Genomic DNA, 13,813 nt, shown 5'->3' on the forward strand with positions numbered 1-13,813 from the left:
GCCTCCTGCTCCGGATGGTCCGTGTGGCCGTCTCCCAGAGGCCTGAGACCACAGCCCGAAGGTTCCTGGGGAGCAACCAGGGCCCCTCCCCCAGGTCCCAGAGTCCTCTCCCCACCAAAGGTTAGCTGTGCCTGAGGCTCTATCTGGGGTCCTTTGGCCCCTTCAGGCCTACAGACAGGTGTGTGTGGGGGGAGGGGTGTGAGTGTGAATGTGTGACCGTGTGAGAGTGTGTACATGTGAGTGTGTAAGCACTTGGGAGTGTGCGTACTTCCCTGAACCACCTTGGTCCTGGGTTTGGTCACAGGATCCCACAGAGGAGATGTTTCTTTCTTTGCCAAGCAGGCATGGCCAGAAGTGGCCTCATTTGACTTCTCGGGAGAGGGCGCTGGGCCCATCCCTCATTCCATGGCCTTCTCTCCTGGCTTTGGAAAGTTTTCTGAGCACAGTATTCCGGGCAGCCCCTCTCAGACCGTGACACTGAATTATGGCTTCAAGCACAGAGGGAAATTTCCCCTGCCAGGGCCCCTGTGCTCAGGGTCTTTGCAGTGCTCTCTACCCTGAAGGCCTGCCAGCTGCCTAGTGACAGCAGAGAGAGAAGGGAACTAGCAAAATGCTTGGCCTTCCTCCTACTCCTTCCTTTTCCTTACTGGGGCCCAATGGGCAGGGGTCAGCCCAACGTTAAGCAACCTCCTGGTTGGGCTGTCCTCTGGCCTTCTGTCAGAGGGGAACACGGGGCAGGTGCACACCTCCCTCCAGCAGTCCCCCCAAACATCCAGTGCCAAACCCTCAGCCCTGGGCATCCATTCCCAGATAGGAGCCCCTAATCCTTAGCCTGGGGTCTCCAAGAACAACATAGGTGGGGGTGAGGGGTATCGGGACCCAAAAAAGAGAGCTTGCTCTTTTTTGGCTGGGAAGGGAAGGCAGGACCAGGCTGTGTGTGATGCTCAGTCTGTAGGAAGGACACTCCGGCTGAAAAGTGGAGTGTTCTTGTCAGGGAGGCTGGGATGGAGGCTGGGCAGCGATCACAGGCACAGAGGGAGGGATTTGGGCATTTTTAAGGAACTTGTGTTGGTTTTTATTTTAAATAAAGGGATCTTTAAAAGTGATCCTAACCGCTTCTTAGGATTCTGATGTTTTCTTGATCAGTCAGGGCTGTGCATTTCGGGTGCTTAAATGAAGTATGGAGGTAGCATATCCAGCAAGAACTAGCCGTCCCTGGCAGCCCAGCCAGCACGGCCCCTGGGGCTGGGTGAGCAGGGCAGAGCTGTGAAGCAGGACTGGGAGCCGCAGAAGGCTAACTGTCACCTCTCAGGACACCCCTCCCGGAGCCCTTCACCTACAGGAGAGCTCCTACACCTGCTCTCATCCCCTCCCACTTCCAAGAGCTCCCAGCATCCCTTCCTCCATCCCTACTTCCGCAGATTCTTCCTCATCTGTCACGGAAGCGCGGGCCACAGTACCATTAGCCGATGCACAGCTCCCTTCCCCATGAGCACGGACACTTCACGAGACTGAGGCCTCACACAGATATTTGTGGAGGGACCAAGGAGGGCTGCGGAGTGGTGGATGAGTTACTGTAGGTATGACAGGTAGTGTCTGTCTGCCCCAGACTCGGCGGGAGGGGCTCCATCTGGGCTGCCACCGCTGTCCCCAACCATGGTGCTGAGTTCTGTGTGGGTCTCCAGGTCCTGGAGGTAAAATGACCTGTCCCCAGGAAAGGGGGCTTTCTTTGGCAGACATCAAAAAAGGGCTGTCAGCTGCAGGGATCCTGAGCGATCCCAGATAGCGGGATAGAAATCGGGATACCTAATGCTGTGCTAGGCATCTTGTGGGAATCATCTCGTTTCTTCTGCAGGACAGACCTCAGATGGAGATGCTCTGGTCAGCCCCCTGGGACCATTCTGGGAACAAGCCCTGACAGTTTAAGGCCACAGGCAGGGAACAGCGATGCCCTGGCTGCACTAGGCTGTCAGTGCTGAGGATATCTCAAAATGGAGAAGACCAAAGGAGCCAGGGAAAGGATTTATGTGGGGGTTGGCACAGGGGGTATGGGCCTGGAAAACCTGGACAGACTCCCATGCCAAATGGTGGTCCCCGGGAGGCAGAACGCTTGGGTGCCGGTCCCAGTTCAGCTATATGCGGTGCTCCCAGGGCCTGTACCTTTCCTGAGCCTCGGCCTCCTCATCTGTATAATGGGACCATGCAGGAACCTCTCCACAGGGTAGTGCCGAGCATTCAAAAGTCCGACACCAAGGCAGGGGTCACAAGGCTGGATGGGAGATGGGGACTTCCAGCCAACAAGAAGAGGCAAGGCAACACAGAGGACTCGAGCCGTCAGGGCCCATAGAGGCTGAAAGGAAAATGAGTTCAACAAAGATGGAGCATGTCCCACAGACCATCCCTTGGGGCTCCTTGTCACGCTGCTCCTGGGTGCAATCTCCGCAGGAAGGACCAGCACAGCCCCAAGAAGCAGACAGCCCCCCGACCTTGCGAATACCCAGGCTGGCCCGCGCTTCCCGTCCACACAGGAGTACGTTTCTTTAGTTTTATTATTACAAACACACGATGGCTCTGCCACACCTGGGAAATTCTGGACTCTGCATGCTCTCTCTCTCTCCCCTCCCTTTCCTACCTGGACAGGGCCACCAAGAAGCGTCCAAGCCGCGTGCAGGCACAAGACATGTCTGACAGAGCGATTCAACTCATAGCTTATAACGATGCCATTTCTCCAGTTGTAAAAGAGCTTTACAAAAACTGTGCCAGGGCCCCCTCCCCCCACCCCCATGATGCTGGACTGCCTGATCTGTGTTCTGTGAGCATCACAAAACTTCAGCCCCCTTTTCCAGAGCACTTGGCACGGGTGGGAAAGTCCACATTCAGGACAGGTCCTTTTTAGAAGCGACTATCGGGTAGGGACATCCAGGTCTCCACAAGCAGTGGGTTAACGAGCCATGTTTGGTGGTGGTGGTGGGGGGGGAGACATCTCTTTCCCTCCTCCTTCCACCCACCCAGGGCTCAGATCTCATTCTGGTGCAGCCCAGGTACACTGAAGTGTGATATTTGGTTTCAGAAACATTCAGTCTCTTTGGTAAACTCAGAGAAAGTGGCGGTGAGCTGCCGATGTGCGTTCTTCCCACGTCCTCCACGCTAATGTTTCATCCTCTCTAATAACCGCTGATACACGGGGGCTGGAAAAGAGAAGTTTCCTAAGTGGGAAGGATGCGTATCTGTCTAGGACACCGTCAGAGCCACGCGCAGGGCCAGTAGGCCCTCCTCCTGCTACTCTCCCCTGCCCCCCTGCTTTTTGGTTTGGGAGACGTCCTCTCTTACTCCACAATGTAACAAAGATCGTGATGTCTCGGTCCATGATGTAATGGGAACTGGGACTTCTGCCATCTACCAGCTTCGACCTAAACCACCATGTGCTCCTGCTAATGGCACATGCAATATTCCCAGGTTCCCAAAGCCAAAAACTCACAGCAACCTTAAAGGCTGGTGCTCTTAGTATCTCCATCTCACAGAGAAGGGAACTGGGTGTTCTGCGTCTGACCCCAAAGACCACGCTTGTTTTATTGCACCATGGTGTTCTCATCTATATACAGCTGATGGCAGGTTTGTGCCTGCGCGGGGGCAAGGCCTGAGCACCTGTACAAAGGACTTTAAACCCAGGCCAGACTTACCTAGTTTCACAGAGGTCCGTGCGGCCTGAAAGAAAGCACCAAGTTTCAGGTTTCTAGTGAAAGTTGTACCTGCCCCTGCTCGTGGCCCCATGGCTACCCCTACTCAGAAAAAATGCTGGGGGTGAGGAAGAGGAAGGGGAGTGTGTAGCTACTGGGTCCTAGAGAGCCCTCAGGTGGTCTTGGCAGCCCCAAGCACAGTGTAAGCCCCAATCAAGTAGAGTCTGGGATAGATATTTCTGGGAGACCCCAAAGCCAGGCTTCCACCGAGACTGCAGCCTAGAGTTTGGGGAGCTGGGACAGCATAGTGGGTGGCCCTCAAGAGTAGGAGCTCAAGGCCAAGTATCCTTCTCAAGGGGCATGAAGAAAACCCCTCTGTCCAAAAGTAAAGGACACATTCCAGCTCCAGGACTCTGGGTAACAACACCTCCAGCAGCCTCTTCTCTTGAAATGCAAACTTTCTATAAGGTGCTCAGGTTCCTGAAGGGCTCTACCTCATGCAAAGCAGCAAAAGGAGACTAGGTGGGGCTTCTAGGCCCCGGGCAAGCTAGGGAGCAGAAAGAGAAGCGCAGGAAAAATCGGAGAGGTTCTAAGGAGGAAGCAGAGCTGAGGCAAGGAAGGGAAGTTCCCCTAACACCTGCCCTGTATCCAGATCCCACACCACTGCCTCAGAGAGCTTCAGCATTCCCAAAGACAGGCCATGCCAAGAAAAACAGAAGGGGACTTAGAGGCCCAGGCTCAGGCCAGGCAAGGCCACGGTAAGGTGAATTCGGGATGGGCGGCCTTGCTTGGACAGATGGATTCCAGAGCTTTATCTGTCCTCACCGTCAGTGGCTTACCCATGGAATGAGGGTCAGAGACCTCAGTTGAAAGGCCCCAGCTTTTGCTCACAAAGGAAATAGGGAATGCCTGGGATCTTTCCTCAGAACTCCACTCAGGCCAGTGCTAAGGATGCTGTATGGAAGTGGGGAGAAGTTTCATGGAGTCCTGGGAAAGCACAAGGAAGGAAGACAGGAACCCGGAGAGCCCCCTGAATGGGCCCAAGCAGAGGACCCACGGCTGCTCAGACCACAGGCAAACCTAGAGGCATCTCACCCTGGAATATGCCGATGCCTGTTTGAAGATTTCAAGTGCAGAGTCTGCAAGTTCATCCCCTCGCTCCTGAGGTCTGATGGCTGGAGACAAAAAAAGGTGCAACACTGGTGAGAGCAAAACTCTTAGCACAGCAAGCAGGACTGAGGGGCACTGTTGGGCTTGCTGGTTCACGTTCTCCCATGGATTTTTTCCTTCATAACTTCCTCTAGCTCACAGTGGAATGTGGCCCATGGGGAAAGAACGCAAAGAAAGGTGAGTGTACAGTGCAGACAGAGGCTGGACCCAAGTTCAATCTTGCTGGAGGTAAAGAGAATTCCCATCAGGCACGATGGTGTAAGACACGTGGGCTGGGAGTCATGTTCACCACATCCATGGGTGACAAATAAGTGGGCTGTGTCTGAGTGCGGCTAAGACAGGCAATTCAGCAAAAAGAAACATGTCCTCTAGTTTCTAGTGCAGCACAGTGGAAACCCACACTCCCTAATTCACTTTTCAATCAGCCCCAGCGATGCCGTCCACGGAGGCCCTGGGTGGCATGTCATGCGCTCTTCTTATCTTTAGTTTTCCTGTCAAGCACCAGCTGCCATGCATGCAGAAGGGTCAGCTGCAAGCTGAGGGGGGATGGGCGAGATTAGGACCTAACCTGGAGGCTGCAGGACGCTGGAGATGGCGTAGACCACGCCGTTGGTGGCCATGATGTCAGCTTCTGCAACCGGCTCCTTATTGACATTCACGACGTTGTTTTTCTGGGAGAAAAAGAGACGACACAGACCACATGGATCTTGCTCACTCGGTGAGAATTTACTGAGCGCTCCCTGATGCCAGATCGTGTGTTAGACGTGAGGGATATGCTGGGGAATGGAACCGCCTCTGCCAGCCACACGCCTTTAGTTCGGTGGTCGCATTCTAACATTGGCATGTGGCTCAGTGCAGTCATCTACAGAAGAGCCCCCCACGCTGTCACGTTGTCCTCTCAGCACTGTGGGCTGAGGAGGGGGTTGTTACCACCCCACTTAGCAGAAAAAGAAACCGAGACCCAGGACGGGCCTGGGGTGTCCTTTAAGCTAAGCAGGTGGGATGGTGGGGAACAGAAGCCAGGCCTCCAGTCCTGGTGTAGGGCTCCTTCCACTTGTCCTCAGTGGCCCGCCTTTCTTACAGGAAACGCACCCAGGTGTCTACCCCAGTCCTTCCTGAACAACTCATGGTCTGACCCAAAGTGGAAGGGGGAACGGAAGGCTGTGATGGGACCCCAACCCCCCAAACTAGGAGTCAACAAGTCCTCATGTTCTGTCTCCCTCCATGCTTCTTCAGGCTCCAGAGGGAAGGTGGTAAGCAAAGGGATGGCTGTGAGGGGCCCAGCACCGAGGCTGGGCCAGCCATATTCTGGAAGATGGGTGGCTCCACAGGGAAGCCCAGTGACCTTGGCTGGTACAGCCAGGCAGGCCACAGGCAGCTTCACTGAGCTTGGTTGCCCATCTGTTCTCTCTCTCCAGTGAGGACGTCCCCTCAGGCAGCTTCAAAGTAGAACACGTGTCATCAAGGTGCAGAGCCAGGGGTGGCTCGCGACCACGCATCTGAAGAAAAAGCCGCTAGGGATAGTCTGGCTCATGGTGGGGCTTGGTGAGCCCCAGATTTGAAGGGATGGGGTGAGAAGGGGGCTGGGGATTGATTCCTCAAGATGCATGAGTAATTGCCTATCATCTTCTTAAGGGAAGGAAGACCTACCGGCCTCTCCCCTATGCCAGTCAGACGCTTGATTCCCCGGCAAATCTAGACGTTTCTATTTGTGTCTAAGCACCATCTCGCCTGATTTCCCCGAAGACCCTTTTCTCTTTTCTGTTTTTGGGCAGAATGCCCTCAGAGATCCAAGGTGTACCTTCAAGACCGTGTGTGTGTGTGTGTGTGTGTGTGTGTGTGTGTGTGGCCCTGGCCCAGGGGTTGGGAAGTGCCCTGGGGTCCCAGGGGCAGGGCACAGCTGGCCACCTAGTTCTCAGGCACACTCACCGAGCTGACTTCCAGCTTGTCCCCCTGGAGAGACTTCAGCCGCACCAGGGCCCCGATGCCCCCGCTGACCAGGATCTCGTCGCCAATGTGGTATTTCAGGATGTTGGCCAGCTCCTTGGCATTGCCTGCGGGTTTGTGGGAAAGAAGGGAGAGCAGAGTTCATTGTAAGCCTGGTACCCAGCTCTGTCTAGAAGGGCCGGGAGGGGAGGCAAGCGGTGATGGCCAAAACATAGAACTCCGCGACCAGGTGAGAAGCACACAGTGGGTGTGCTCAGCCCACTGAAAGGCTGCCTGCTGGAGGCTCTGGGGATAGAGGCACACATCTGAGGCCGTGGATCTGCCTCTGTAGTGGGGAGGGTGGGAACGGCTGGGTTAAGCAAGAGCTCTCTGTGCTGCTGAGAAGGAGTTAATCCATACTCCTCTGTGAGTATGACTCATTTTTCCATGAGCTAAATATTTGCTTGGGAAGTCAGGAACCTTTCCAGCACCGGCATCTGGGACATTTCATCATCAGCGTGGCTCCCAACGGTTATAACACAGTAGTGAAATATTTACACATTCTGCCCTCAAATGCATATTCCGGGGCAGCCGTTTCCTGCAGGGAGAACTTAAAAGACTCAACAGCTGTCGTCTGGGGGGGGCATGGAGCCGATGAGGTCAGGGCTAAGGGGGGCATTCCCTCCGCAGCATCCCTCCCTTCACGTCTCGGCATTCCTTCCAGCCCACATCAGCTTCTCCACCAACTGGGGAGACCATCCGATTGCTCATAAAGGTGCACAGGCATTTTCCAAATTAAGTGTGGGAGGCAATTCTTAAAGTTGCCAGCTGTCCTCTCATCTCCATCACGGCTGCCCTGATACTCACATTCCGAGCCAAGTGGCTAGATTTCCCCCAGGGCTTCTGCATGCCTATTTCCAGCAACTTGAAACTAAGAGTGGAGGAAGTTTGAAAGCATTTGGGAGAGTTCACTTAGGTACAGACAAATCCACATTAGTGCCGCGGAATGGAGCCACCAGGTACCATGTGGTTTCTAAACATCCCACAACTTGGCAGATGGGAATTCCCATTCTATAGAAATTCCACCTGGAAGCGATGAGCCATGCCAGCCCCCAGGGCAGGGGGCCTCCTTCTTCCAAGACGTCTAATACCTGGATTGACCTCTTGCGCCTGGCTGGCCCTCTATCCCCCAGGAGCACTGGGGGCTTTTCCTGCCTGCAGGCCTGGCAGAGAGCACATGTGGGAAGTTTTGTCCAAGCCTCCTCCTGCACAACTGAAAATGAGAGGGAAGCGAGCAGGCTCACGGCCATCTGGGGAACATTCCACTCCTGCTGGACCAGGAGAGGTGGAAAGTTTATGTTCAGAATGAACTTCTCTCCTTTTCTCAGGAACATACGTCAGCATCAAAGACACAGGCATTCGTTTGCAATAAAGACTATTAAACAGGACACAAATTCGGCCCACAGATGCCTGCAACCTTAACTTTTTGAATAGAAAGTTCCTTCCTGCCCTGGGGCTGGAAGGAAGGTATAGATGAGGCATGCCCAGAGGGTGGCCAAGGTCCTTCCTCCTCCTCCTCTTCTCTAGCTTCCCTCCTCCTTCTCCTCAGGCTCACCTTTGTGGGAGGGCCAAAGTGTGCCCACAGGCGAGCACCAGAGCTCCACACTACACCCCCACCCCAAACCCCATCATCGCAGCCATCACCGGGGGAGGACGTGTGCCCAGCACTGCTGGCAACACCTCATTTACTCCACACTACACACAGCAAGGCACCCTCATTTTTCTAAAGGGAAAACGGAAGCTCCGAGAGGTTAAAGGACTTGCTAGACATCACTCACCTGGTGAATGCCAGAGCCAGGAATTAAAACTGCTTTTAGGTGATCCAGGAATCCAAGCCCTTAACCACTGGGGTTATCTCTCAAACATCCTCAGCTAAATTTCTCAGGGCCAGGAATAGCTTCTCTGGTAAAGCTTTGGCCCCGAGGGACATTTCACACAGGTAAATGGCTTCATTATGGCTATCCTCACAGGTTCTCATGGGGAAGACATGTCTCAGTGACGGGGCTCATTGTTACCCACTCAGTGTCTCTCTACTCTTCTCTGCCTTGCATGGTACCCAGGGAGACTGACCGCTGTGACGCATGCCATCCAGGGTCCCTTGCCCCCTTCTCATGGTGGACAGGAGGCCCACGCAATGGGCCTGTGGGAGGAGAGGGAGGCTGAAGGAGTCCTGGCCCCCTTGCCTTGGCTCTGCCCGCAGCTTCATGTGGGCCCTGGTTGCTGTCCTGTGCCCCTCCCCTGAGCTCCGTTCTCCTTGTGCCCTCTTCCCCCTGGCCTCCCCAGCCCCTGGCCTGTGGTGGGAAACACTTTTCCCTGGGTGTCCTCATCCTTTGCTGGTCCCTTACTCCTGCCCACACTTCTGCAGTCTCCCCATTAAGTTCCTTTCAGTCAAACCCTTGGTAATGAGCCCCCTGTTTCCTGCTGGTCCCCTGACTGTTCCAGTCACGTTAGAAACCGTGCAAAATATACTTCGCTTGGTCTTTACCCAAGAGTTTGTTCAGCTCTTCTGGTGGCATGGCTTGGAAGGCCTCATTTGTAGGAGCAAAGACTGTGTAGACCCCTTCCCTGTTGAGCACCTCCGTCAGCCCAGCAGACTGGATGGCGGCCACTAGCATGCTAGGGAGACACACAGAGAAAATGTCACCTGCCTGTGACAGGGAGGGGATGCCCACTTTCCCAAATATCTTCCCACTGCTGGGAGGCACACCCTAGAACTAGAATTTACATCTCCCTTGCTGTTTTTCACCCCTTGCTCATCATGCACAAGGAGGGAAGACTCCATTCTGCATATTTTCTCCATAAATGTTCAGCTCAATCAAACAGCCAGAGGTCAGAGGTCGGGGGGGAGCAGGAAGGAAGAGGCCAAGCCACCGGGCCCTGGGGATGTGATTCAGGGGAGTGCAGGGGGTGGGGGCCTCCTGGCTCTGGTGTCACAGCACCCAGGGGTAAGCAAGCAGGTCAGAAATGGAGAGAGGGGGCAAGAGAACAAAGTGACACAGGGAGCCTGAGAAGGAGCGGCAAGGAGTCTTCAGGGGCCCCAAGGAGATATTGTGCCGACTGAGACTCATCCCACACTCAAAACCGGGTGCTCTCAGCTTACTTGGGACCTCAAGATAAGAGTGTGGTATCTTTTCTTGCCCTTCATACGAAAATGCAGCCCCCTCCCTGTTCCCAAGGATGTGGGGATTACAGTCCCAGAAATAACCCTTCTTCTCAACATAAGCTTCCAGCGTGAGCCTCGCCCTTCCCAGATCCCCAGGCTGGAAGGTCACCAGGACACCGCCAGTGTTCACTGAACCCCCCGAGGCAGTGAGGAGCTTGACAGATAGCGGAGACCCAGTGTCCTGACCCGGCACGACCACTTGGCAGAAGTCTCCCATGGCATGAGGCTGGTTACCTGAAGCGATTGTCGCCCTTCAGGACGTCCATGACGGTCCCCATCGGGGGGGTGAGCATTCGGTCCATGGTAAAGAGCGTCCCGTATCTCCCCCTCTTGTCGTGGGCGGCGATGCAGCTGTTCTCGATACACAGGCTCTGCACCAAAGAGGGGCAGACATAGGTCATCCACTCTAATGAGGCCTCCTGATGTGCTCCAGGCACACGCTGGTGGTGCATCCGCACGGAGCAGTGAATGTACACTAGAGCGGGTCATTACGGCAAGGAAAAAATGTCGTGTTTTTTCCAGGAAAGGAAAAATAAAAATAGTGTTCCTTAAGGAGAAAGGGCCACTGGGCCCCACTAGAGTGACAGAGAGGCCCCACGATGAGACTGTCCCAGTACACGTGAGGTCCATCGACGATGATGAGATCAATAGATCAACTCTACTGCATTGTTTAACAGATGACAACCGTCTTTAGTCACTGGTACTGGCAGGTCTCAAGGAATGCACCTGTGTTGTACTGTGCTTTCTGGCTAACAGTCCACAGTAACTGTTGAGTTTGATGATAGAAAACAGACAGGAGAAGGGAAAAGAGAAACTTTTGGACCAGGGAGAGCTGTGTTTCAGTTCAGAAGGCTTCTCTTCGCATAAGCTAAGGATTCAAACTCTCCATCCCCCCGCCCCTGTTGATCACAATGACTTGATGTGGACCACTGCCTACCTAGTCAGCTACATGCTACATACCCACATATATAATTTTTTTTCTTTAATACAGTTTTCATTTCTTAGAGCTGAGGCAAAGAAAGAGCATGATTTAGGAGCCAGAACTTACATTGCGATAAACAAAAACTCTCAGTTTTTTGCCACCCAGAGTGTCCAGGGTCTGTCCATGATACAGATACTTGGAAGCTAGCTGGTCTTTAATCATGTGATTCAGAAGCAAATTCCTTGTATGTGCATCAATGTTAGGGGTTCCATCTGCAAGAGAAGGTGGGTTCGGTCCAGAGGCATGTTCCAGAAAGGAAGAGAATGAGAGACAAATGCAGTGGGAAGCCCAACCCTCCTTGCACTTGAAAATGGGAGACTGAGAAATCCAGGGAGGCTGCCAATATTCCTTAACATCTGGCATCTTCTGCAAATCAACCAAACACAAGAGGGTATAGATAATCGAGGGTGTCTGGAGTTTTGCCCGTGGAGGGAGGGGAAAGCACGGACACCCCTTGGCCTCGTCCTCTGCCTTCCCCTCGGCCAAGGCTCAGCTGTATCCTCGCTCTGACCTTCTGCCGATCACATGAGCGGTTGATTCTGCGAATAAAAAGGCGCTCTCTGGCCAGATGCAAACTCTTGGATTCTGAGGACCAGACCCCCAAATGTATTCTCTGCTCTGCCAGATGATACAGCAGAGCCCCTGAGGTTTCGGGTGAGTCGGTGGAAGCACTAACGCTGGCGGGGTGCTGTCCCTCTGGGAGGGTGCTGTGGAGGTGACCGGCTCCTGGGGCTGCCCTCACCACGTTACCTTTGAATACAGAATTCATGGGGGCCAGGAGGGTCAACCGCTCCTTTCCGGAGAGATGAGTGCCGAGGCCAGCCTGTCTGAAAAGGTCAACGGCTGTGGAAACATCAGACTCCGCAGCCAACTCAAATAGCGTCTTTGCTGCAAGGAAAGAGAACGCAGGTTCAAAAGTTACAAGTGCTGTTTTCATTTATCCTCCGTCCACCCCAGCATGACGCACACCAGCAGGAATGTCATCTCATGAGTCAACGGCCCTCTCAGCCCTGCAGCGGCACAGCGGGCTCGTGTCATCAGGCCCCTGGTCCCCCTAGGTCTCCCTGGGCAGGGCAGGGAGGTGAGGAGCAGGAGGCAGAGGCCAGTCTCTGTCCTTGCCTTCAGCCAGGGTGCCGTCTAAGGCCCGCGGCAAGGCAGCGTGGTCTGTGTGGTGGCTTCTAAGGGTCCCATGGTGCCAGTGACCACACCCACAGAAAGCTAACTTCTGGTTCGGTTTTCTTCTGTGAAATTGCTTCACTTCTGGGCAACCGACCTCCCTGGAATTCCAGAATGGGGCTAGCCTGCTGCACAAAGCCCAAGCCAAAGTCCACTCAGTCATTTCTCCCAGGCTCAGTGAGATGGCGGGTGCTCAGAGGCCAGCAAATGGCCCTCTGCGCCCAACCAGAGCAGGCCGATCTCCTGAACGGCTTCTGGGATGGAGTCAATCCCTCCCCGGCTCCCCTCAACAGCTCTCTGATGCCTCCAAAGTGAAGCGTGACTCCCAGGCCTGCAGCTCAAGATTCTTCACAGTCTGGCCATGACCTGCCAGCTGCCCAGGCCCTCTCCCCTGAGAGGCTGTGAGCTGGGTGCCTGCAAGGAAATGGCTCCCATGATCCCTGAATTCCCCAAGGGCTCCCACTGCAGATGGCAGAGGAGCCAGCAGGCCTGGCAGGATCATGGCCTCGGAGGCCTGGCTCACCTGAGTCCGGGATGAGCAGCTCATCGATGTAGTGGATCACACCATTGGTGGCCAGGGTGTCTTTATTGGAGATGATGGCCTTCCCATTGATGGTGAGCATGTCCCCGCTGCAGCCCACCTCCAGGGTGGTGCCCTCCAGGGTCTCCATGGACATCCCTGCAACGATGGCTTCTGCACACATGGCCGACTTTAGGATGTGGTTGTTCAGCAGGTCTGGGGACCAAAACAGACACAGATCAAGGCTGTGCTGGCTCTAGGCTGATCTCAGAAGCCAGCTCACAGCTCCCGTGGCTGTGGATTCTGTTCTCTCTGACACTGACCTGGAGATGAGGCTGGGGACTGCACCGCCCACGGCCTCCTCTCCTCCTGCTGCTGTCCTGAGTCAGCAGGCAGACTGCCTGAGTCTGAATCCCAGCTTGGCCACTTACCCGCTGTGGGGCCCTGGGCAAGTCTCTGAGCCCCTGGGAGCCTCAACTTCCTCCTCAGGTCGAGATAAGCCTAGCATTCATCTCCTGGGGATGGTGTAAGGAGGACATGAAGCCCGGAATGTAACGCACCCAGCACAGTGCCCGACAACACAGTCAACACCCAACAAACATTCGTGACTCCCTTATTAGCACCTGGACTTGAGACTGAATTCTATTAGTGTCTGACCGTCAAAATGAGTTTACCCTCAGACTTTTTATCTACTGACCTTTAAAAAAACGTGAAATTTGATAGGGAAAGATGGAAACTGTAGCAAATGAGTGTTCTAGATTATCTGCGCATTTTATCTGTTTTTGTTCATTTTACCCAAGGGCCCGCTAGCTGCCAGGATCTGTCTTCGGGCTCGGGGATGGTGCTCCGTCAGACACGGTCTTTGGCACTCCCCTCACTCCACCCGTAAGTCATAAGTAGAATTTATTTCCTTGTCCAAGTGGCCCTCAGGGACAGGGCAGAGGCTGGGGGTCCTGAGGAAGCTGCAAGGAGCAGTGGGAGGACGTGACCCCCACCAGGCAGGGCAGATTCCCGGACGGCCACTCCCCCAGGTCACCAGGGCCCTTTCCCTTGCAGTCTCACCACGGAGGCAAGTTTCAATCTGTGCTGAGTGTGGGAACCAAAACCGCACCATCATGGACAGGAGGAAGCTCAGAAGG

General features: G+C 54.5%; 1 protein-coding gene across 1 annotated transcript in view; it reads right to left on the reverse strand.

Moving 5' to 3' along the window:
* Window positions 1-2,531: 2,531 nt before the first annotated feature.
* LOC111141300 (transforming growth factor beta induced) overlaps window positions 2,532-13,813 on the reverse strand; it is a 32,418-nt gene continuing 21,136 nt past the window's right edge. The window contains exons 8-17 of the mRNA XM_022493760.1: window positions 12,678-12,890; window positions 11,729-11,866; window positions 11,045-11,190; window positions 10,231-10,367; window positions 9,319-9,449; window positions 6,777-6,901; window positions 5,416-5,518; window positions 4,773-4,852; window positions 3,681-3,705; window positions 2,532-3,188 (exon numbers count right to left, since the gene is read on the reverse strand). Of these exons, the coding sequence (XP_022349468.1) occupies window positions 3,148-3,188; window positions 3,681-3,705; window positions 4,773-4,852; window positions 5,416-5,518; window positions 6,777-6,901; window positions 9,319-9,449; window positions 10,231-10,367; window positions 11,045-11,190; window positions 11,729-11,866; window positions 12,678-12,890 (1,139 nt within the window). The 3' untranslated portion in view covers window positions 2,532-3,147. The remainder of the gene's footprint in view (window positions 3,189-3,680; window positions 3,706-4,772; window positions 4,853-5,415; window positions 5,519-6,776; window positions 6,902-9,318; window positions 9,450-10,230; window positions 10,368-11,044; window positions 11,191-11,728; window positions 11,867-12,677; window positions 12,891-13,813) is intronic.

The sequence above is a fragment of the Enhydra lutris genome, unplaced genomic scaffold, assembly GCF_002288905.1.
Source record: "Enhydra lutris kenyoni isolate GAN:26980312 unplaced genomic scaffold, ASM228890v2 scaffoldscaffold5, whole genome shotgun sequence".
Taxonomy (NCBI): domain Eukaryota; kingdom Metazoa; phylum Chordata; class Mammalia; order Carnivora; family Mustelidae; genus Enhydra; species Enhydra lutris.